The 26,567-nt window shown below is 36.4% G+C and overlaps 1 protein-coding gene and 1 pseudogene across 1 annotated transcript in view; both read left to right on the forward strand.

Annotated features, from left to right (window-relative positions):
• Window positions 1–26,567, forward strand: part of LOC129487942 (cilia- and flagella-associated protein 47) — a 477,840-nt gene that overhangs the window by 279,396 nt on the left and 171,877 nt on the right. Inside the window, exons 43-45 of the mRNA XM_055289494.2 lie at window positions 8,368–8,482; window positions 9,256–9,482; window positions 12,338–12,491. Of these exons, the coding sequence (XP_055145469.1) occupies window positions 8,368–8,482; window positions 9,256–9,482; window positions 12,338–12,491 (496 nt within the window). The remainder of the gene's footprint in view (window positions 1–8,367; window positions 8,483–9,255; window positions 9,483–12,337; window positions 12,492–26,567) is intronic.
• Window positions 18,513–19,169, forward strand: LOC129487943 (high mobility group protein B1-like; annotated as a pseudogene).

The raw sequence follows: 26,567 nt of genomic DNA on the forward strand, positions 1-26,567 counted from the left end.
AGCCCTGAAAATTCATGCTATCAAATGCTACAGAGCCAAAAATTTTTTGCTCCAACGTGGAATGGAGCAAATTAGCTGGAGGAATTTCAAGCAGAATCAGTGTCCAGTCCCTGATGAATTGTACCTTTTAGGAGGAGGGGTTGACAGACCCCTTTACAAAGCACACAGATATTGCAAAACACACAATCATCTATTGATGAAACCTTCGGGTTCTGTCTTCACTGTAGTGTCTAGCATGTGAACACCCACTCTGTGTGATCCTGGGTTTTTATGCAGTAAACCACTTGGCATTGCTGAACTGACCTGTGTAAGGGAGGCAAGGGTATAAAAGTGGATGCCTGACCTGGGGGCTGAGTTAACAGTGGGTTCCAGCTGCAGCCTTTTGCTGTGGTATAGCCAGCCCCCTCCCAACAAACCTTCAGTGTTTTTTATTGACTTGACCCAGAACCTCCCTTCCACCTGGTAGATTTATCTTCTGGCCTTTTTTGTTCTCTGTCTACAAACCTTGCTTAGAACAAATTGAGACCAAAGTCCAGGCATTGCTGAATTGCAGAAGCCAGAAGGGAGGTCAGCGTCCCAGAATAACTTATGTGAATTGGTCAGGCCCACACCAGGGTGCCATATACCAAAGTGAGTTTCAGCCTTGCCAAGTCAAGTTGGAGGTTAACAGGGAAAGCATGCCCACTCCCAGGTAGAAGACCCTGCAAGGCTTTCTTGTTGATTTATGGTCTATAATAATTTAGCCTAAGGGTATTAAGCACCAGTTCTTAAGTATATTAAATGTCACTTTGGCCATCTCCCATATATTTGCATAAATCAATAGGGCCACTCGTCTGATTCTTTCCACTATCAGTCATTTCATTCTCTCTCAGTCTTTTGTGTCTTCCTGTGTCTGGTGACGCAGAGATTAAGTTGGCAGTCTCTAATATGAATATATTTAAATATTTTCCAAGAATGTGCAACTTTTTTCAATTATAATGAATGTTTATAACATTAATACAGAATTTAACAGTATTGATTTTGCTTGTTTATTGAATGTGAAGGTAAAAACATTATATTATGCTAAAATCTTTATGTGATTTTATATTTAGGCAGACTAACTTTTGTTTTATTAGAGATATATTTATAGCTTGAGGAACTGAGTATTATTTGAGGATGCTTTCTTTTTTATTTTTCATGATTTATAATGGCAAGCCCTATTTCATTTGTCCTTTGATTATTTTATTCAATTTGTCACAACTTTTTTTTTTTTTGGGGAATGGGGATAACTACACTCCTCCCTACAGGTGACACCCCTGAATTCCTGGGGAAACATTGGCAAGATGAAATCCCATTTGGCCTATAATTGCTTTGAAGCATTTGTTAACCTCATAAAGCCTGCTGCCAATATGGGGGCAGATTATGTCAACCTTGAAGTCTCTGTCAATGTGGCATATACTCACAAAGTTACAAAGATTCTCAGCTCCCTTCATACCACAAGGCCTTTTTGCTCTTCAGCCACCCTCCTTTCTCCTATTAACCAGAAAACCCTCATCCTACAATAAGCAGTGCAGACTTTTTCAAGATAAACATGGAGAGAAAAATCTGAAAATTAGAATTCTGTACCTAATTGCCAGTTATTTATTTTTGGGCTACTCTCTCGGTTCCTTATCAGTGATACTGTCAGATAGACTGTAAAGAGTCCACATGCCTGAGGTACCAACATTTTAGCTCTAGGGAATATCACCTCACACGACATGGCACAGCTGAGGAAACAGTAATTTCTTTTTTCTAAAACCAGTACTATTTTTATGGACCCTCTCATTCTACAAGGAAGTTGTAGAATAGAGAGAATGACTATATCACATTTTAAAAAGTTTGTATCCTTCAAGCTGGATTTCAATAATTTCATTTTATTATTCTGCTCACTCTTCCCAACATAGTTTAATTCACCAACAGTATACAGCCAATTTTCTAGGCAGAGAGAGAGTGATCATATGCAAAAGCCATGATCCGTGCACTCAAGGGACTCACATTCCAGTTGTATTAGTCCATTCTTGCAGTGGTCAGCACTTGGTCCCAACCATTCAACGAGTCTCTATGAAGTTCCAAACTTTCCCTCATCTTCCTGTCTCCTTCTGAGCCCTCCAAATGGCTCCAACCTCTGCCTCTTACGCAGTTCCAAAGTCCCTTCCACATTTTCAGGTATCTTTATGGCAATACCCCAATTCTGGTACCAATTTTCTGTATTACTTCATTCTCACACTGCTATAAAGAACTACGTAGACTGGGTCATGTGCAATGAATGGAGATTTAATTGGCTCATGGTTCTGCGGGCTGTATGGCCTTCTGCTTCTGGGGAGGCCACAGGAAACTTACAATTGTGGCAGAAGGAGAAGGAGAAACATGCATGTCTTCACATGGCTGGCAGGAGAGAGAGAAAGAAAAAGAGGGAAGGGGGTGGTGCTACACACTTTGAAACAACCAGATCTTGTGAGAGCTCTATCATGAGACAGCACTAGAGGAATGGTTCTAAACCATTAGAAACCACCTCCATGATCTAATCACCTCCTACCAGACCCCACCTCCAACTTTGGGAAATACAATTCAAGGTGATATTTGGGTGGAGACACAGAGCCAAACTATATCACCAGTGAAGGCAAACTTGCATAGGGCTGGCCTACCTCACACAGAAACTTTGCATAAATTTGAAATATAAGTGCCTTCTCCTGGTGAATTAGAGAAGCTTACTGAACATATGACACAGTCAAATGAATTAGAAAAACGCATCTCTTACTCAGTGGATGCTGCTTTGTGATGGGACATCTTGTCCTTGACAAAATGCCCCCATGCAAGGCATACTCTTTGCTAGTATACATAGTGTCCTGAAACATGTCCACTAATTTCTATAAAACAGTTAGACAGATTGTGACAATTTCTAGAATAGAAAGAAGAATTCATTTCTATATGATAGTGAAGACAGGGATAATTGATTAATATAGGAGTTTGATCAAGGATGAGTTGCCAATAAAACAAAGAGACTGGGCAGGAGAGATGTGTACTCCCAAGAAGATTCTATGAACACAGCAAAACAGCTAAGTATGAAATCTCGTGAACACATGGATTAATGATTCTGAGAATGGTTTCTTGGAAGTGATAGAAAATGGGTTGATGGATAAATCAGACTGATATTGAGTAGGGCCGTTAATTTTAAGTTGAATTATTTATAATCATTATAATTATTATTGAAGCAGGAATCCAGTGGAAGCATAGGCAGGGCCTGATTTCATCTTTGTTTTAGCATCTTTGGTGCCAAAACAGATAGTAGATTACAGATTGGAGAATGGAACTGGAGATAGGGAGACTGGCTAGGAGACTTTTGTATTGTGTTACACTGCTTCACATACTCCCTTTCTATACTGCCCTCGGCTATTCCCTCTGTAATTCTAGCAAGGGATTCCAAGGACCACAGTTTATATTGCTTAAAGATCAAACTTAATGACAGTTTGAGTGATGTTCGCATTTGAAGGGAAGGAAGTTTGCATTCACTTGCAGAGTAAACTGGTGACACATTTGAGTGAAATGGTTCTGAAAAATGTGGTGGTAAAAGGAAAGAGAGACTGTAGATTTCATTGCCACAATGACTTCTAAAGTCTAAGGACAGCTTCCTGATTTTTGAGGAAATAATGTCCTAAAACATACCACCAATTATTATTAAAGAATCCTTAATAGTTTATGTCATTTAAATATATTTTATCTTCTCAAAATGTCTGTGGAATAATCTGTAAGGCATGCAATTAATATTGTGTCAAAATTTTGTTAAGAAAATTGAAATTTTAAGTGCAGGTATACAAATCTTTTTGTGAGTCTTCTCCCCCTCACTGAGTTTCCTAGCTCCTAGCTCACTGCCTTAGTATAAATTATTCTATAAAAATATTAATTTTAAATAACAGTGATTATTCTTACTAATCACATTTATATTATAATTTTGATAGTCAAATAGTGACCTATAATGATTAATGATCTCTCTTTAGCATATGGAATTTAACATTTAGAATTTTAGCTTAACTTCCATGTGCCTGTTTAGCCATCAAAATAATATAATGTTGCTCAGACTTCTCAAACAAATAAATCACAAAACGGGAAAGATCTGAACCCAAAATAAGAGAGTAAATATGATTTAATACCTATGAAAAATCATGGAGATTTTGTGTCTAGGTAAATGCACTTTTTTGGGGGAAGATTGAGGTTATTTGTATTGGACAGCATCCATGACTTGTCAGAGATTACCCAGCTAATTAGTGGCAGAGCTGGGATTAAAACTTTTGTGCCAATTCAGTGTTTGTATCCCTCTTTTCTGGGTAATTAACAGCTGGTCTTCTTGCAAATTTGCATGTAACTGTGCTATTTGAGGACTGCATTTAACTAGATACACAAGAGGAACAAAATATCTTCTGTAAAAGTTTCTTATAATTGACAATGAGCTTTGGCATCTTTCTGGAAAATACAATATATTTCTAATTAAGCATACCAAACGGAAGTTATGAAATTAAAAGCAGGAAAAACTTGTATAGGTGATTATTAGAAGAGCTTATGTTGACAAGCGTCTGCTAAGTGTCAGCTCATTTCATTTCCCTTGTCACAGCTTCTAGATTTGGAATATGAGAGGTTTTTCTACTTTAAAACAGCTTTTTATTTATTGCATTTCTGTGCCTTTCATGGTCTAATTTTATTCCAAGAAAAAGTGGAAGCAAATAATCAAACTATAGTAGAGATTATGGCTCTTCTGAATAATGTTCTGACACAGGCAAGATAAACATTATTTTCAATTATATTAAGTGTTTTTTTAATACAAAGATTATATTGATATTGAACATGTTAGACAAAATAATTTTTTGAGATATGGTAATATACTGTGTGCGTAAGATGTAGAATTCAGTGGAAATTGAGTGGAGTCCTAGTTAATAATATTGTAATTGATGAATCAATGGCTGAGAAGATGTTGTAATTTATATTTGAGGAAAATATTCTGGCAAATAGCAATTTACTCCTTTTAAATTGACTCCCATAGGTTGGTATTCATTTTCACATGGTAGACAAGCCCTAGTTCAGGTTTTATTTGGGCACACATTAAAACAAACAGGTAGTTATAATAACTCTACACTCAATGAGTCTTAATTGCTTATGCATATTTTATTTTTGATAAAACAACGAATTTTTAGGTAATTAGTTATCTAATTTTTATCTAAAGATCTTCAGTCTTTAACTGATGCATTTTTCCTCTACTTGAATTACTGAATGTTTTACATCACTAATTGTTGATCATTCAGTTGTATTTGTACGGAAACACATACAAACACACAAATCACATTTCAAATGGCTAGTTGGATTTTTGCTTGTAAAGTACGTGGCTGCTTAGGAAAATATACCATATGAAAATTGTGTATTATGTAGTATTTATTGCCAGCAGGGTATAGACTTAAATAATAAATAATATAAAACATTCAAAGTTTTTCATATTCCTTTTTCCAGCATGAACTATAGATAACTGTGGGTCTTAATTAATAAAATTTTATGGAATATTATCATACAGCAATAGACCACCAAATGAATTATAAACAAATCTTAATGGGGGGATAACAAAGTATAAATGATAGACCTCACAGTGAGAAATTTTTCATTCTTATATTGTTTATAGGTTAATTTTTAATTTCTACTTGTTTAATTTGTTATCTAGATTTGTAATATTTTAGAATATGTATTTTTTGCATGATCAATTTACCTTTATATCATTGTTGACAAAAAGAGTCAAACTCTAAAATATTTGAGGAGATTTATTCTGAGCCTAATATGAGTGACCATGGCCTGTGACCCAGCCCCAGGAGATCCTGAGAACATGTGCCCTAGGTAGTCAGGATACAGCTGGGTCGGCATAAGACATCAATCAATACATGTAAGATATACATTGGTTCTTTCCAGAAAGCAGGACAACACAAAGTGGAGACTTCCAGGTCATAGAATTCAATGATTTTCTGATTGGCAATTGGTTGAAAGAGTATATCTAAAGATCTGGAATACATGGAAGGCAGAATGTTGGTTAAGATACTGGGTTGTGGAGACCAAGATTCTTCTTAATACAGATGAAGTCTTCAGATAGCAGGCTTCAGAAGGAATAGATAGCAAATTATTCTTATCAGACTTAAAAAGATGCCAAACTCTTTAGTTAATTCTCTCCTGGATCAGGAAAAAGACCCAGAAAAGGAAAGGGGGTTCTCTACAGAATGTAGGTTATCCCCATAAGTGACAGCTTTGCAGGGCCATTTCAAAATGTCAAGGAAATCTATTTTGAGATAAAATACTTTGATTTCTTTCAGGGCCTGCTATTTCATGTTGATACCTTCCTGCTAGAAAGAGCCGGTTTTGTCAGTCTTAAGGTCTCTGTTGTAATGTTAATGCTGGTCAGCTGTGCCTGAATTCCAATGAGAGGAGGGTATAATGAGGCAGGTCTGGACTCCCCCACTTCCTGTCGTGGCCTGAACTAGTTTTTCAGGTTAACTTTGGAATACCTTTGGCTGGGCAGGCATCCATTTAGTTAGTTGGGATCTTAGAATTTTATTTTTGGTTTACATCATTTATCTAGATGTTTCATGATTATAATGAAGCAAATACCAGTGATCACAGGATTTTATTCATAAGCAATTCAGTAAGTGTTTCTACAACAAAAATGTTTTTTTGACACTGCCAAAGATATCCTTGCTATTAAAAATATGGTAAAATTTTTCTTAATATCATCCAAACATCCAAGCTGTTTTCAGATTTCTCCAATTGTCTTATACTTATTTGTATGTTTTTTCTGTCACTTCATTTTAAGATTCTTTGAATCAGGATCTAAATAAGGTTCAACCATTGTGATTGCATATGTCTTTTGAGACTCCCTCTCTCCTGTTCCTTTTTATTAAAACTCTAGGTTCCTAAAATTAAGGTATTGATCATCTCATATTACAGAGGAGGAAAGTGGATTTCAGAGGTTTAGTAAACTTGCTTGAAGCCTAGTATCTAAGAAATGGCAGTGCCAATTAAAACCAGGCATGTCCACATCTACTGATCTTTCACTATATCATGTTGCTGCCCTTGCATTATTCCTGCTTTTGTTTTTGCCTTACCTCTTTAGCCTGTTGGAGAGGTTATTTGGGCCAAGGTTCAGGATAGCTGCAGATGACCTACTTCCAGGTTGCCTTGGGTAGTGCTCCCTTCATCCTTTATTACAAACAGATTTTTAAAGGCAAAAAGGAACAAGAGTGGCTGATACAAAGTTGTTTGACAGGAATCCTCCCTGATTTTTTTTTTTTTTTTTTTTGAGACAGAATCTCTCTCTTTTGCCCAGGCCGGAGTGCAGTGGCCCTATCTCGGCTCACTGCAAGCTCTGCCTCCCGGGTTCACACCATTTTCCTGCCTCAGCCTCCTGAGTAGCTGGGACTACAGGCGCCCGCCACTGCGCCTGGCTAATTTTTTGTATTTTTTTAGTAGAGACGGGGTTTCACCGTGATAGCCAGGATGGTCTTGGTCTCCTGACCTCGTGATCCGCCCGCCTCGGCCTCCCAAAGTGCTGGGATTACAGGCGTGAGCCACCGCGCCCGGCCCTCCCTGATTTTTTATAGAAATAATATTGGCTAATGATTGGCTATACATTGTTTGAACAATAGAGTATGAGGTATGGTTTCTAGCATATGGCATTTTATGGCTACTTGGCTTCAGTTAGTGTAGAGACCACATATCAACTGGCCTCAAGAAGTAATTATTTAGCTCAGGGGGGTGTGAAACTCAACTGCTGTCAAGTTTTAATGCCTCTCTGGGATGGATAATTAAAGAGGGCTTTTATTCATCAAATAAAAGATTCTTTTCTTTCTTAAGCCTTTTCTACTTCTGGTCTAATTATTTAAACAAAAAAGAAATTTAGACTTTTCCATGTTCATTTTGAAAGCCTGCACTTTAAAATGTAGAGTTTTGGGGACTCAGATGCCTGGCAAAACTGATGTCACTCCTCTCCAATAGTAAGTTACAGACTAAAGGAAAAAAGTTTCTTGCTTCCTCATTTGTTCATTTTAAGACAGCAGTTGCCTGAGGATATTTGGGAAGATCAACTGCTATCAATGCAATCCTGAGACCTTAAGCAATCCCTGTGCTCTGGTTGCAGGCAAAGTTTCTCCCATACCATGGTTGAACTATATTTGTGCCTTACCTTTGTTTACCCATTTATAGGCTGTGTTGCTTATAAAAGCACAATGCATGGTAGTTCTTATAGTATGCAGATTTCCCTTGTAGCAGAAAAAGTTATCATATTTTTATGAGAGATTTTGAAATTTAATATTATAATGTCTTGTGTTTTAGATTGGACAATTAATATATGTTGCAGAAGGAAAAGGTATGACCCCCTTGCCTTCCAGTTGCCTTCCAGTGAATACTTCTTCAAGTCCAGTTTATTACAGCAGTACTCGAGAAGAAGGTAGAGTACACATGTGTTTTATTTCATTTCTAATGTTGAAGAACGGACTGTTCCTCATATAGTGACCTAAGCATACTCTTAGCAAGCTTCCCTTCTATGTGTTTAGATTTTGAAAGGGCTTCTTTTAACTTTATTATGTCAGTATCCATGAAATAGAGCACCATTTTACCAATTAAAAAATTTCAATGGTGATTTTTTAAGTCTTCCTTTTCCAGTCTTATGCTAAATATTGGAATTTGGCATAGAAAATATTTACTTGGCAACACTTTCCATTTCTCAAATAATCTGGAAATTACTATACTCTCAAAAAATCTACATAATGTTATATAACCTGGAATTTTACCCTGGCCTCCAGTTCTTGATCATTGTTCCTTAAGGAATTAAGCATTAAAATGTTGTCAGTGAAAGAAAATGGCAGTTCTTGGGAGTTTTTGACAGGTGTCTTTTTTTTTCACATTTATGTCTACTCTCCTGCTACCTATCACTGATAGGAGCACAATGGTCACTGAATTTTTGAGAATGTTGATGACGTTTATATGGACCAATCATTTGACTAGATCTCTTAGAGAATACCAGTAATCTTTAATTCCTGAAAACTTGCTCTTTAATTACTGAATTAGAACTAATAGACATGTACTGTGCATTTATTTTTACTCTGTTTCATAATGACCATAACTGCAACTTTATATTTCAAACCTCCCAAGTCCATCCTGGATGACAATGTCAAGGGCATAAATGTTCATTGTATTCATTAATTTTTTTTCTTCCTCCAGGGCCTAATAAGAAATATCCAGTTGTATATTTGAAAGGCAAATCCCATCAAATCCTGTATGTGGACCTTAAATTGCCGATGACTAATGAAGCCAAGGAAAAGGCTTTGGCTTTTGCAGCACAGCAACAGATGTCGAGTATTGAGTATGAGCGAAGGTTGATCACAGGCACTCTAGAGAGCAGTAGTATCCGTGTGGCCATCGCCCTCCTGGGACTGACGAAGATCGAGGTGGGAATGGAGTAATAGATGATTCACTTCAATTACTCTCTCTTTAAAAATACACAGAGTTACAGAGCTGTTACTATTTAAAATGTTATTTTGATTAAATAACATTTTTAGAAGGAAAAGTAATGAATACTGAAGGACAGCTCAGTTGCCATTTTTTCCTTTATACCTTGTTAAATAATTAATCTGAAACAAAGCATTCTACTATGTAATTTAAGGCATTACAGTGTAGTCATTAATTCACAGTAGTTTTCATTTCTATTTGCACATTAGAGTGCCCTGGAGAACTTAAAATAATGCCCATACCCAGGCCCCACTCAAGAAAAATTAAATATGAATCACTAGGAGGGGGTGGGTAGGAATATGTTCTAAAAGTTGCCCAGGGTATTTTGCTTTGTACCCAGGTAGAATCATCTCTGGTGTCAGATAGCCAGGCTGAGAATTCAGACTCCAACACTGTCCAGCTGTGTGACTGTAGGCTGGTTATTTAAACCTTCTCAAGCCTAAATTTTTGTATTTTTTTATATGGAGATATTGGTACTTTGTAAAAACTGAAATAATTATATGTAAAATGCTTACCTCATATATATAATAAGTGTACTCTTTATGCATGATATTGAGGTACTTATTACTACTCCATACTAATAGTACACTATTATTACTATTAACTATTGCTATAGACTCTATCATTACAGCTTAAAATAAGGTACAATCTATTTTTATGATTGGAATTAGGTACAATCTATTCTCACAGAGCAGCCAAAGCGATTGTTGTAAACGCAAGCCTGCTCATGTTGCTCCTGTGTGCATATTCTTTTACTGGCTTTCCAGCTAATGTTTGTTAAAAGCCCATATCCTTTGGATGATCTACATGACCCGTCATGTAGGAGTCCATCAGTTCCTCTTCCTTCCCTCATCTCACCTTTTCTATTGGAGTCCATTCTCTAAGGCCACTCCCTCAGCACATGCCTAGTTGCTTTGCTTCAGACATGCCAGGTGTCTTCCCCATGGCCTTTGAACTTCCTCTGTTACTTTTCCCTGCACAGTAGTGGGCTGCCTCTCTCAGTTACTTCAGGTCTCTGTTAAAATGCTCTTACTGGCCAGGCACACTGTTTCATGCCTGTAATCCCAGCAGTTTGGGAGGCCAAGGCAGGCAGATTACCTGAGGTCAGGAGTTCAAGACCAGCCTGACCAATATGAAACCCGGTCTCCACTAAAAATACAAGAAACTTGGCCTAGTGTGGAGGCATGCGCCTGTAATCCCAGCTACTTGGGAGGCCGAGACAGGAGAATTGCTCGAACCTGGGAGGCGGAGGTTGCAGTGAGCCGAGATCACACCATTGCACTCCAGCCCTGGCAACAAGAGTGAAACTCCGTCTCAAAAAAAAAAAGAAAAAGAAAAAAACCTATTAGTGAGGTTTTGTTTTAGCAACTTACACATATTTTTATATACATTTTTCATTCTTAAGATTTATTTTCATTTATAAATATCAAAATACTTGGCATTGTAGAAATTATTTATTTTTTTATTTGTCCGAATGCTAGAATCAATACAGCCTAATCCCAGATTTCTAATAATTGATGATGATATTTTTTAAATGACCTGGATTTTGAATTTCTGATTGGCTCAAAAATGTTAAATCCTGAGGCTTTGATACTTTCTTGACTGTACTGTGCTTCTAAGAAGTTGTTGGTTTTCTTTAGCTCAAACCAAACCACTTCTTTCTGATATAGAACAATAGATTTCAGAAGGCTTATGTTCAACTTTCAGTACACTATTAGATTAAAATTTTTCAATTAGTGGCTATTATAAAATTTAAGCCTGTTATAATGCCCTCCCATTTTCTTTTTCAATTCATTTTCTTCATTATTACCTCTTGTCAAAACATTTTATTTAAATTATAAATGGTTGAGAGAGGTCTTATTTTGTCCATGACTAGCCTTTTCATTGTGTATGCATATATATAGTTTCTTTCTCCTTCTTCCTTTAGTTTTTTCCTTGGAATACAGCATATGTGTTTATTATTACATTTAATAAATTATGTTTTTATTGGATTTACTTTTATGTTTAACTGTTTCTCCTGTCAGATTTTGAAATCCTAGAATCTTAAGAACTTTTCTCACATGTTTTTGCCTATCCTTTGACATCTTATGAATGATATGAGCCTGGTCGTTGTTTAATTGAATTGAAAATATGCCTAAAGAAACAAAAGTCACTTTTAACTTGCTTCACTTACACTTAGAGATCTGGGCTTATATTAAGTGTCCCACTCTATGAAGAGTAGTATTGAACTACATTTTGTCTAGAGGAGCATATGCATGGAGGTGAGTTGTTGTAACCCCCATTATATGAGTAATCATTGAGGAACTAAAAATAACAAACGTAGGTAAGAGAGTTCTTGAACATCTGTGGAGAGGTGGGACCCAGTTATTTTTATAAATTCACAAAATTGTCATTTGTGAAATAGAAGGCCTCAGTCTGTGCTACTAATAAGAATGTATCTGATATATCTGATGGGTAGATATGAAGGAGTACAGGTTTCAGCTCAAGGAGAAAAGCACTTTCTCAAATGCTGGTCGGCAGTGGAATGGTTTCCTCTCAAGGCAATGAATTTCTCAGTGCTGAAAGCATTAGCACGGGGGACATTGGTCATCTCTCAATAAAGGAGGACTCCACTGGTTTTCTGAAATGTGTTTGTACTGTTTTCCACCAATTAAATAAAAATAATGAAATGATCAAATTCAATCCTTGATGGATTTTTTTCCTAAAGGTATAGTCTAAATACATAATGCTCTCTTTTGTGTTTTGGAGGTGAAAGTTAAGAAAATTACATTCTAATTTTACTGTTTGTTCACAGACTCTTATGCTCTTTCATACCTCAAAGTTGAGGAAGCCTAAGACCATTTCATACACAACAGAAGTGAGCCTTCCAGAATATTTTTATATCCCTGAGAAAATCTACATTCCTCAGATTCCAGAACCTCAAGTATTGAAACTTTCAAAAACAAAAGGTAATCAGTGATGTGTGACCTAAAAATCTTAACAATGTTCCAGGAATGATGATGTATTCACTTCACAGTTGAGGCAAAAAGAGATCACACTTTTACTGACAAAGTGTTCATAATATAATTGAAGAGTTTCAGTGAAGTAAATACCAATTATTGAATGATGCTTTGCATTATATATAATCAACATGTTACATCACAGTAATCAAAATTATGTACTGAATTTGGGTGCTAAATTACTAGTACTGAAACTTGCAGGCTTACAAATTTGTTAAAGAGTAGTAATCTGATAAAGATAATAAGTGCACTTTGAGGAAGCTGAGTTCTTGCTTTGAGAGTGAACTTGGTTACGGAAGTTGTGCTGAAGTTGAGGCTTAGGCTGGCTCTAAAAGAAAGGAAAAATGTTGATGGCTAGAGGTTATCAGAGGAGAAGAATGTGTTATTTGTGAGTAACTTATCTTTAATCTGGAGCAAGATTTTTATATATTGAGTACTGTACTTATTTTTGATCTCCTGGTGCCCCTTTATTCTGTTGCCATTATCAATAAGGTTTAATCCAAATTTAATACGAATATTGATACACTAGCATTACTAAATACAAGTGATAAGACATAAACAAGTGACTAAATATTTTTAACTATTCAAAATTACCTTTCTTTTTCATTTCAGTTCTTTTCAAACAACTGGAGAATAGTAGGAATGTAATTTATTCACTAAGGCTATTCCTAGAATGTTCCACAATTCGATATCATGGATTCTCAATTATGCTTTTGCTAAATTTTGTTTTGTTAAATCTTCATTTGTTATTCTAGTATGGATTTGTGTTGGCTACAAAATACTTGTAAGCCTGAAAGGGTGATTACAGTTTATCAATTACAAGATAGTCTGTTTACTTTCCCTCCCTAGGAGAACTGAGATCCCAGACTCAAATGCTAAGTGGCTATGCAAATAACAAGGAAGTAAGAGTTAGGTCTCGTCTAAGGTAATAGGGATGATAGATCCTATGGTGAACTAGAGAGTAGATGCCCTGTCTAAACATTCACATTCAAAAAGTAAAAATAAAAATAACCTGAGCCAGCCAAACCACTACGGAGGGATATTTGGCTTACCAGCAATCAGTTTGAGATCCTTCATCGTAAGTCATTGTCTTTTCAAAATCTTTATTAACTCAGCTTTTCAAAGTGCTATTAGAATTTTAAATGAATAACTTGTTTTAGTAACTTTTTAATCCCTTTTGAGATAACTGGATAAAGCTGCATCTACTTTAAAACACAGAGAGAATTGTGAATGTATTTATTCAGCCATTCATTCATCGACAATGTTGAGCATCAATTCGCCTAGGCAAAAAGATAAAAACTGCCTTATTCTTTCCTTTGGTGGACTCACAGATAAGTAGCTCTTATAATACAATGAGAAAAGTGTTATATATAGGCACATATAGAATGTGTTTATAAATAAAATTAAGAATTAATTCAGTTGCGTATATAGGATAATTCATATTTTAAAGCATTTCACTTTGAGAAAATGTATAGCCAAGGATACACAGCATAGAATTGACTTAAAACTTGAAGTATAGCCTTATTAAACACTCATGAAGACTGTGCCATATTTAAATAGTTTTTAATTGTAAGTAAGTGTGAGGTTATTTACATTTAAAAATCTGTTCAGATATTTTTCTAAGGCTGATTTTTTCTTTCATATCAATTATTAATTATCCATTTTGGTAAGATGATTACTGTCAAAATATGAAAAAATAAAATGGCAAGCAATTTTGAATTATCGTTAATAAAACATTTTAAATGTAGTTGGCCTATCATGGTTTATGTCTAACTCGATTTTCTGTGCAGCTGTGATTACAAAGGGATCTTTTCATCCTGTGTTTCTGTTTTCACTGCCTTAAACAGGCACTTAAATGAAGTAAGTTTAAGAAGAAAGATATTAGGAAACTTTCAAAAATAGGATATTATAACTCAGGATAGTAACAAATCAAATAAAAGGCATGCCTTAAACTCTGTGCATTCTGCTGTTCAGAGGTGGACTTGAATAATGAAAAAGAATGGGATGCAAGCATTGTAACTTTAATAAATGGAATTCTATTAGAATTTGTGCCTTAGAAGATTAGAGTTATGTGTTAAGAAAACATATTTTTATGGTATAAACTGATTTTAGGAGAATAAACAAGTAAATTCCTGACAGTAAATATGGCAATATAGAAACAAAACTTTTTTTTTTTTTTTTTTTTTTTGGTGTCATGGAGAAAGAAACAAATGACAAGAATTTATCTGGAGAACCAGAGATAGCCCAGTGTCCCCTAACTGCGGAAGACAGGTAGAAGTAGGGCCATATTTATGATCACTTGAAGTTCTAAACTCATCAAAAGAAGCTAGTTTTAAGGTATTAAAAAAGTGGCTTTCTTTCCTCTCACGTTAATGTCAATCAGTCTTTACTGAAACATTTAGTGATTTTAGGGACAGATTTACTATGATACCAAAGGAGCAGAAGCTTCATGATTCTTTACTTTTTTGACCCCCTTTCCTAGTCCCTGTACCTACTTTTATATTTCTAATTTTACATTATTGCTCTTTTGGAAGGCCCCTCCCACAAATTGTGACAACCTCATGCCTCACAAAACTCAGAATTGAACCTGGGTATAGATATTGACTTACAATCCCTTCTACATGTGGTTCCCAGGATGTTGAAATTTATGGACAGGCAGAGCTTTATTGGCCTTAAATTGCTAGCATAGCTAAGCAGGATACCTGCTATGTTTCCACTAGCGATTACCCAAATCACTTCCCCAATAGACAGGGTCCTATATGAGCAATATTTGCCAAAGCACTCAAAATGCTCTGAGTTGGTTTTGCTGATCACTTAATATGGAGCTCAAAACCCTCATTCGTAAGTGTTATGACTTCAGTTTCTAGTAGTTTGTATTGCTCTAATTTCTTCTGCTCCTTCTCTCTTGGGAGAAGAAGAAGAAATTAGATTAATTCAAAATACTGATCTAAATATTGATCTTCTAATGTGACAGACATGTTAGAAGAGCATATTGTAGGAGCACTGTTATCCTTCTGTCCTTTCTCCCACCTAATTCTAATTTCCCTAATTTTAAAATATTCACTAATAATTAGCAGTTAAATTGGTGACTGAAATACCAGTAAATCATCCATGACAACTTTTTAATATGTAACATAATTGTAAATATGTAGAAAATGTTTATTATCAAAAACTAATACTATATGTACAGTCATCCCTCAGTATGCACAGGGGATTTGTTCCAGAACCACCCGTGTATACTCAAATCCACTCACAACTCAAGTCCCCCAATGGATCTGGGAGAACTCACTGATAAGAAAACTCAGCCCTGGGTGTACACGGGTTCACAGCCCACAGACGCTGCATTTTCTATCTACATTTGGTTGAAAAAAATCTGCATGTAAGTGCAACCATACAGTTCAAATACATGTTGTTCAGAGGTCAACTTCAGTTCTCATTTTACAAAGATTAAATACATTAATAACTAAATTACTCTTCAGCCTCAAAATAAAATTGAAAAATTGTGAAAAAATGAAACTAAATTAATCCTTAAAACTTATAAAATAGGCGAGGTGCGGTGGCTCATGCCTTTAATCCCAGCACTTTGGGAGGCCGAGATGGGTGGATCACCTGAGGTCAGGAGTTTGAGACCAGTGTGGCCAATATGGTGAAACCCCGTCCTACTAAAAATACAAAAATTAGCCTGGCATGGTGGTGGGTGCCTGTAATCCCAGCAACTTGGGAGGCTGAGGCAGGAGAATTGCTAGAACCTGGGAGGCGGAGGTTGCAGTGAGCCGAGATCACACCATTGCACTTCAGCCTGGGCTACAAGAGTGAAACTCTGTCCCCACAAAAAAAAAAACAAAAACAAAAAACTTATGAAATATACTTTGAAAATAAACTCTACATCTCTGTGTTATATGGAATAACCACAAATACATTTCAAACAGGGTAAAAAATAAATTTTATTTAACAGAATATCAAATTAAATGCTAGTTTTAATTATGTAAGCCGACTTTAATTGGAAAAAAAATCTATTATACTTTATTGTTAGCATTGCCAAAACTTACCTAATATTAAAAGTATGAGTCGGTTAATTTTTCTCAAAATAACAAGGGTTAAGCTTGTGTTATTATATTCGTCACATTAGTTTTTGGCAAAAACTCTTCAAATCTGCAAAACAAATTTAACATAGAATTTCTTTAACTCACTTAGAAATATAATTTATATGTATCTTTCAGATAGGATTGCCACAATTGTAAAGCATCCTGTCCAATTATAGTCTTTATAAGAATGTGATTATATTCTGGAAGAAAATCAGTAACCCATATACTACATTTAAATCTTATAAAATCAAAAAATAAATTTTTTAGCAAACCCAAATTGGCAAAAGCAAGGTAATGACAACTCTGTTTTTGGTCTTTAAATGTAAATTTAATTATAAATATAATAAATTTTATTATAGTCTATCTTCCTAGAAGAGTTGCAAAAATTACCATAAAGGATAATACTTGTCATTTGAATTTACATCAAGTAGAAAATAAAAGGATATTCACCTGTGCTCACACTCAGATTTCTATTCCTCTATTTATGTATTTTGATTTTAAGCTCTGTTGAGATATCATTCACCTACCATACAATTCACAAATTTAAAGTGTACAATTCAATAGTTTTCAGTATATTTATAAATATGTGTAGTCATTAACACAGTCAATTTTCGAACAGTTTTATGGTCTCAAAAAAAACCCAGTACTCTTTAGATATCATGCCCCTCCATCATCCACCATCCCATCAGCCTTAAGCAGTCACTAATCTAACGTCTATCTCTATAGAAGTGCCTGCTTTGGAGATCTCATGTAAAGTGAATCGTATGTTATATTTTCTGACTGGCTTCTTCACTTAGCAGTATGCCATTTCTAGTAATGATCAAATAATATTCCATTTTGTGACTATGCCCTACTTTGTTTATCCATTGATCAGTTAATGGACATTTGGGTTGTTTCTACCTTTTAGCTAGCATGAATAATGCTGCTATCAACATTTGTGTACAAGGTTTTATGCAGACATATGATTTTATTTATCTTGGGTATACATCTGTGAGTAGAAGTGTTGAATCATATGGGTAACTCTATGTTTAACCATTTGAGAAAATGCCAGATTTTTTCCAAAGTGGCCGCACCGTCTTACGTTCCCACCAACAGTGTATGAGGATTCTAATTATTGCACATCATAGGCAACACTTGTTATTGTCTGACTTCTTGATTCTAGCCATCCTAGTGAGCGGAAGTGGTGTCTCATTGAGGTTTTCATTGGCATTTTCCTGATGAACAATGATGTTGAGTACCTTTCCATGTGCTTATTTGCCATTTGTATACCTTATTTGTATAAATGTCTATTCAGATTTTTTACCCACTTTAAAAATTGAGTTGTCTTTTTATCATTGAGTTGCAAGTGTTCTTTCTATATTTCAGATACAATATCTTATCAGATAGATATATGATTTGCAAGTATTTTCTCCCATTCTGTCAGTTGTCTTTTTACTCTCTTGATAGTATCCTTTGAAGCACAGGAGTTTTTTATTTCAATGAAGTCCAACTTAACTGTTTTTGTTGTTCTTGTTGCTCTTGCTTTTGATCATATCTAAGAATCCATTGCCAAATGTGAGGTCATGAAGATTTATCTTTATGTTTCTTGTAAGACTTTTTTATCGCTTCAGTTCTCACATTTAGGTGTTTTATCCATTTTATGTTAATATCTGTATATCCTGTGAGAACTTCATTCCTTTGCATGTGGCTACCAAGTCGTCTTAGCAGCATTTGTTGAAAACACTACTCTTTCTACATTGAATGATCTTGGCACCTTTGTTGAAAATGAATTGACCCTCTTACAGCCATTGCAGTACATTGATGTCCATAGAGACAGTGCCAGGGCAAGTGAGAGCCAGATGGGCACTGGGCAGTTCTGTGCCTCACTGAAGAAAAGTAACTCAACATGGGCAAAAGAGACCCAAAGAAGCCAAGAGGCAAAATGTCATCATATGCCTTTTTTGTGCAAACATATCAGGAGGAGCACAAGAAGAAACAACAAGATGCTTCAGTCAGTTTCTCAGAGTTTTCTAAGAACTGCTCAGAGAGGTGGAAGACCGTGTCTGTTAAAGAGAAAGGAAAATTTGAAGACATGGCAAAGGCAGACAAGGCCTGTTATGAAAGAGAAATGAAAATATATCGCTACTAAAGGGGAGACAAAAAAGAAATTCAAGGATCTCAATGCACCTAAGATGCCTCCATTGGCCTTTTGTCTGTTCTGTTCTGACTATCATCCCAAAATCAAAGGAGAACATCCTGTCCAGTCCACTAGTGATACTGTAAAGAAACTGGGAGGGATGTGTAATAACACTGCTGCAGATGAAAAGCAGCCTCATGAAAAGAAGGCTGCAAAGCCGAAGGAAAAATACAAAAAGGATATTGCTGCATATCAAGCTAAAGGAAAGCCTGATGCAGCAAAAAAAGGGAGTTGTAAAGGCTCAAAAAAGTAAGAAAAAGGAGGAAGAGGAGGAAGATGAAGATGAAGATCGGGGGAGGAAGAAGATGAAGATGATGATGATGAATAAGTTGGTTCTAGTGTAGTTTTTTTCTTGTCTATAAAGCATTTAATCCCCCTGTACACAACTCGCTTCTTTTAAAGAAAAAAAAATTGAAATGTAAGGCTGTGTAAGATTTGTTTTTTAACTGTACAGTGTCGTTTTTTTTTTGTATAGTTAACACACTACTGAATGCGTCTTTAGAAAGCCCTGTTCTGGTGGTATTTACAATAGCCACTAACCTTGCCTAGTAGAATATGGAGGTTGTAAATTGGCATGGAAATTTAAATCAGGTTCTCGTTAGTGCACAGCACAAATTAGTTATATATGGGTATGGTAGTTTTTTCTTCTTCAATTGTCTGTGATGCATCTAACACAAAATAATTGTTCTGTTAACTGAATATCACTCTAATTGCAAAAAAGAAACAGTTGCAGCTGTTTTGTTGACATTCTGAATGCTTCTAAGTAAAAACAATTTTTGAAATAAAAAAATCAATTGACAATAGATACATAGTTTATTTCTGTATTCTTTATTTTATCCCATTGGTCTACATGTCTGTCCTCAATGCCAGTCCCAAACTGGTCTAATTACTATTGCTTTGTAGTGAGTTTTGAAATCAGAAAGTGTGAGTCCTGCAATATTTCTCTTTTTAACAAGATTATTTTGCTTATTCCAGACCCTTCCCAACCGCAAATGGATTTTAGAATCTGCTTGTTGATTTCTAAGAAGAAGCCTACTGGCCTTCTGATAAGTATTGCATCGATTATGTAGATCAATTTGAGGAGGATTCTTATCTTAACAATATTGCCTTGAATCAGAAATTTGGAATGATTTTTTTTATTTCTTTAGAAATTCTTTATTTTTTAAATGGGTTTTATATTTCTCAGAGTATAAGTTTTACACTTTTTTTAGTTAAATATATTCCTATTTTATTCTTTTTGATAATATCTTAAAAGTAATTGCTTTCTTAATTTCATGCTAAATTATTCATTACAAATATATAGAAACACAATATTTTTGTATACTGAAAGTATATCAGAGATAAGCAGAGCAAGATGGCAGAATACAAGGCTCCATTGATCATCCCCTCTGCAAGGACACCAATTTAAAAACTATACACGGCCAGGAGCAGTGGCTCATCATGCTTGTAATCTCAGCACTTTGGGAGGCCAAGGTGGGCAGATTGCTTGAGACCAGGAGTTTGAGATCAGCCTGGCCAACATGGCAAAACCTTGTCTCTACTGAAAACACAAAAATTAGCTGGGCGTGGTGGCACAAGCCTGTGATCCCGGCTACTCCAGAGGCTGAAACACGAGAATTGCTTGAACCTGGGAGGCAGAGGTTGCAATGAGCCAGGATCATACCACTGCGTCGAAAGTGAGGTATGGAAACCTCCAACTATTATTATTATATATTATTATTAAAAAGCCTATTTCTCTCTTTAATTCTGTCAGTGTGTGTTTTATATATTTGAGGATTACATTTTATGGTTATATATGTTTCTAATTGCTGTATCTTCTTAAATAATGGAATTTTCATCATTCTATAATGATGTTCTTTGGCTCTTTTAACATTTTTTGACTTAAAGCCCATTTATAATTGTAGTATAGCCACTCCAGCTCACTTTTTTTTGTTGTTTGCCAGTGGTCACCAACCCTGGATGTACATCAGTGGTGCCTGGGTACCTGCAACAAAATACATATTCCAGGCCCAACTCTAGGCCTACTGACTTATTCTCAGGTTGGAAGGAGTCTAGAAAGCTATATTATCAAAATTCTCCCTGCCCAGATCACTTGTGTAGTTAATCCATGTGTTAGAATAAATTGGGGAACCACCACTTGCACAGCATAATGCCACCATGGTACAACATCTCCATTTGTAAAAGGGAGAATGTTAGGCCCAGGAAATTTAAGTGTCTTCACAGACCATGTGGGAGATCACATCAAGTCTCCTGAGTAAGCATTCAAGTCTACTAAGTAATTAGAGTAAGTATACTGAGTAAGCCTGCTAAGTCTTCCTCTATCTTGTTTCCATTATGCTATGCTGCACAAAATGTGAAATCACAATGCTGTTTATTCTTACTCTAGTAATTGTCTTAGTTTGAGTCCCCTAGAAAATAAAACCTTAAGCAATAATTAAATACAAATACTTTATTTGGGAAATGCAAATTCAGCGCACTGAGAATGGAAAAATAAAAATAGAAACAAGGAAGGGAAGGATGGGAGGTAAAGCAATGCATGATACATGAGCTGTTGCCTCAGTATCCACAACTTACCTCTGTGAATACAATCATGCATGGCTTAACAAAGGGGATACATTCTGAGAAATGCCTTGTTAGGTGGTTTCATCTTTGTACGAACATCACAGTGTACTTACATAAACCTAGATGGTCTGGCCTACTAATCATCTAGGCTATATGGTACAACCTGTTGATCTGAGGCTGCAAACCTGCACAAGTTACTGTACCAAATACCGTAAGCAATTGTAACACAATGCTAAGTATTTGTGTAGCTAAACATATCTAAACCTAGAAAAGGTACAATACAAATGGGGTATAAAATATTTTAAAAAAAGATATACCTGTACAGGGCACTTACCATGTATGGAACTTATAGGACTGGAAATTGCTCTAGGAGAGTCAGTGAATGAGTGGTGAGTGAATGTGAAGTCCTGGAAGATTACCGTACATTCCTGTAGACTTTATAAACACTGATACTTAGGCTAACTAAATTTATTTTTTAAAATTTTATATAATGAATTAATCTTGGCTTACTATACCTTTTTTGCTTTATAGACTTCTTAGTATTTTTAAACTTGTTGACTCTTGTAATTAAACTTAGCTAAAACATATGTAGCTGTACAAAAATATTTTCTTTCTTTATATCCTTATTCTATAAACTTTTGTACTTTAAAGTTTATTTATTTATTTATTTTACTTCTTAAACTTCTTTATTAAAAACTAAGACACAAGCACACACATTACCCTAGGCCTACACAGAGTCGGGATCATCAGTATCACTATCTTCCACCTCCACATCTTCTCCCACACTGGAAGGTCTTTAGGAACAATAGCATGCATGGAGCTGTCATCTCCTATAATAGCTATAATAACGATATTTTATTTTGGAATACCTCCTGAAGTAACTGCCTGAGACTATTTTACAGTTAATTTTTAGAAGTACACCCTAAAATGACAAGAAAAAGTACAGTATAATAAATACATAAATCAGCAACACAGGCTGGTAATTATTTGCCATGGCAAATAAATTCTGGTAATTTATTACCATAAAGTTTGATGAACTGTACATAATTGTATGTGCTAGGCTTTTACACCACTGGCAGCTCAGTAGGTTTGTTTACACCAGCATCACCATTAATATGCATTGCAGCAGGACTTTATGACATCACTAGGCAATAGGAATTCTTCACCTCCATTATAATCTTATGGGACCACCATCATATAGGCACTCAGTGGTTGACCAGATAGTACATGACTGTATATGCATCAGATTGCTCAGCAGGTGTCTCTGCAAAGTACCCTTGAGCAATCAATGTGAGAGAGAAAAGAAAAGGAATTTTATCTGCATGTTTACTTCCTGGTCTCCTGTTCCTGTTTGCTAAACTTTACTCCACGGCCCTAGCATTTAAGGTGGCGTTCTCTAGCTAAGATGTCAAATTCCGTGCTCTACCAAAGCAAAAGGAGCCTGAAACTGAGCATGGGGGCAGGTGTGCGTGGTTGTAAAGGAGCAGTCAAGGGGTTGGCTCTATTGCTTCTGATGCAAGATATAGGGCACCCCCAAGCAGAGGAACCTGGAAAAAAAGACAAGTGGCTGAGGTTGATGGAGGTGGTGGCAGCAAAGGAATTGGGGTAAGCACATAAAAAAATTGGAGGAGGCACATGAAACATATCACATACGGATATGTCTGTTGGGATTCAATCAGAATGGTGGCAGAAGTATTAGGGAAAGTTATAGGGAATAGTCACAAACCTTTTGGAAGGCCGAAAGGTTACATAGCTTGTAATAATTGAACAGGCTGAAGGCGGCCGGTGCTTACCTTAGAGCATTAGGTCATAGGGTAAATACTAGGGACAATAGAGGCTTCCCCAGTTAAGTCTGTTTACCCTACCTCCATTAACTGACCTTTGAGCCAGATGGCCCTCTCCAGGGGAGGTCAACTAGGGATGTTGCCCTCTAACGGTATTTACTTTAGACCATGGTACCTGAGCTTTAATCATTCTGAGAACCACTCTCTTAACCATGTTAATTATCCACAAGTGTGTTGACTCAGAGCTTCTGTTGTTAATTGCATACAAAACAAATGCCTGGAGTGCGAGCTGCTCAGGGTCGGCCGCAGTGACAAACCTCTCTTGGTGGGCAGGCGGTTGGACACTCAGCAGGACTGGCAAACTAGAATATCTGTGTGTCAGTGTACGTTTTAGTCATCCGTCATCTGGGTCAGGGTCTGCGGGCAGAGCCCCACAGATAATGCCCTCTTATGAGAAGCAATACTTCAGTTGTCGTATTGTTATTTTAAAGAAGTCTACTAGTTACATTGTCAGTAGCATTAAATGTAGGACATTTCTGATTTCTTTCTCTTCCCCCTACCATCTCTGTTGACATGTTCCATCCCAGGTCCTGAGCCAATTTCTATCTCAGGAGTGGGATCCAGAGGCCCATCTGTGCTGACCACCAGTCTCCCATGTCCTACTTGCAGTCTAGTGAGTACCAGTCTGATGCTGGATCTGTTAGCTCTGGCTCCTCATTTACATTGTAACCACCCAATGGGTTCTCCTGGCCTGCTGCCTAGACAGAGCCAATTTATCAAAACAGGGGAAATGTAATAGAGATAGAGTTTAATTTATGCAGAGCTGGCAGTATGGGAGACTCAAGTTTTATTATTACTTAAATCAGTCTCCCCAAGTATTCAAGGATCAGAGTTTTTAAGCATAATTTGTCAGGTAGGGGCTGGAGAAGTGGAGATTGCTTATTGGTCAGGTTGGAGATGAAATCACGGGGGTCAAAGCCATCCTCTTGAACTGAGTCAGTTCCTGGGTGGAGGCCACAAGACCAGATGAGCCAGTTTATCATCCGGTTCCTGGCAGCGGATCCATTCAGGATACAGGGTCTACAAAATATCTCAAGCACTGATCTTGGGCTTTACAATAGTGATGTTATCTCCAGGAGCAATTTGGGGAGGTTCAGACTCTTGCAGCCTGCGGCTGCACGACTCCTAAGCCATAATTTCTAATCTTTTGTCCAATGTGTTAGTTCTGTAAAGGTAGTCTCGTCCCCAGGTAGGAAGGGGATTTGTTTTGGGAAAGAGCTGTTACCATCTTTGTTTCAAAGTTGAACTATAAACTGAGTTCTTCCCAAAGTTATTTTGGCTCATACCCAGGAATAAACAACAATGGCTTGGAGGTTAGAAGAAAGATGGACTCCGTTGGATAAGATTTCTTTCACGGTCATTATTTTCTCAGTCGTAATTTTTGCAAAGGTGGTTTCAGCATGATCCCTCTTTGTGATACATTTATTTCTGTCATGTCTGTCCCGGCACTCAGGCATAGATTTCTACTTTATTTCTTAAAAGTCTAGTTTGTTTCTGCCAGCTCCCTCCCTGGGTACTGGTACACTCTTCCCGCCATCCATCATTGTTCTGGATAGCCCTAGACCCCTCAAACAGGAATCTTTCCCTCAACTTGGGATCCTGGGTCTTTAACTGTGGAATTGGCCTCTTTTATACCAGCCTTACCCACTTCTTCTTTTCTCTGTGCAACTTCCCTTATTTTAAGCTTGCTTCTTACATTAGATAACCCCAGTGATAACTGTTACTTGATGGATATGCCTTTCTCCTGCTGCCTTCCCATACCTATCTTCTCATAGTCAGAGTCTGTACTTTGTTTAGTTGTAAATATATGCCCTGTGTACTTTGTTTAGTTACAAATATATGTCCTACTAACATTTTGGTTTTCTGCCCAATCCAAATTCTTTCCTCCTACTCTGCATGCACCAGACTACAATGAGACTTGATTGTGTTCTATGTTATTTTAAAAAATACACTTTAAGTCAAATAATGTAACATAACCAATTCAACATAATTGTAATATCCAAGACTGCATATATTCTTTATCCTTATAGTTTTAATATATTTTCAGTTTGATAAATGACTCACTTTGCTTTATATTTATAGACATAGAGCTGGTAAGTAAAAAAAAGTGAACTTTAAAAAAGTTTCTTATTCTTTCTGTTAGGTCTTCAGTGGTAAACATATGCTCTACAATTATATATTTAGGGAGGCATTTAATCAGAAATTTCAGTAGTCTTTTCCATTATTTTAAGTCCTCGAAAACATGCTGTTTATTGGCCTGCTAGCAGCACATTCATACTAATTTGCACACTTAGTAAATCAGTCTGCAAGAAATTAAAAATAAACTCTGTTCAAAACAGTTTATATTTAATACAGGACAATTAGAGAAAGTTTATGGTATTCGGAAATGAAAATGCAAAATACAAAGTTAATTTGCTGTCAGCAATCCCTTGCTTCTTTCTGTATGGAGGGGTTAATTAGAAAGTGAAATCTTACGTCAGTTGTTCTCTTTGGGTAATTTTGTCTTCTTAGAAAATTATAGAAAACTTACTATGTAAAATGCTATCAAGCTAGAACTCCTTGATAGGTCCCCTCCTAATTTTTCATTAAATGACCCATGAAGGCCTACAGAAATCCAAAAATTCAACAGCAGGCAGCCATTTACATGTATCCTATGAGGAATTCCCCAAAATGCCCACAACTGTAGGGGATTATGTGGAGGAACATCACTCTGTCAATAATGTATAGAATCTCACATGAGATCTGGTAGTAGTGGTGGCAGAGATGGGAAGAGTCTAAGTGAGTTGTGGTGCATTTTGTTGATGAAAAAGCCAAACTCTGTGAAATATTTAAAGAGGTTTATTCTGAGCCAATATCAGTGACATAGACAGGAGAACAACCTCAGGAGGTCTTGAGAAAGTGCCTGAGATGGTCGAGTTACAGTTCGGTTTTATACATTTTAGAGAGGCAAGTTACAGGGAAAGACATAAGGCAATACATGTAATGTATACATTGGTTTGGCCTAGAAAAGCCAAACATCTCAATGTGAGGACAGGGAGGGCTTATCACAGTTATAAAAGGATTCAAAGGTATTCTCACTGGCAATTGGGTTAAAGAGTTAAGCTGAAGACTTGCAGTCCTGGAAGTCTGCTTGGAAAGAAATGCTTGAGTTAAGATAAATGGAGTTGTGGAAGCCAACGTTCTTGTTATGTAGATGAAGCCTCCAGATAGCAAGCATCAGAGACAACAGATGCTAAATGTCTTTTTTTCAGGCCTTAGAAGGTATCAGATGCTTAGTTAATCTCTCCTAGATCAGGAAAGGCCTAGAGGCATTAATGAAGATTCTCTACAGATACTAAATTACTCCCACAAAAGACGG

Source organism: Symphalangus syndactylus, chromosome 8 (assembly GCF_028878055.3).
Source record: "Symphalangus syndactylus isolate Jambi chromosome 8, NHGRI_mSymSyn1-v2.1_pri, whole genome shotgun sequence".
NCBI lineage: Eukaryota > Metazoa > Chordata > Mammalia > Primates > Hylobatidae > Symphalangus > Symphalangus syndactylus.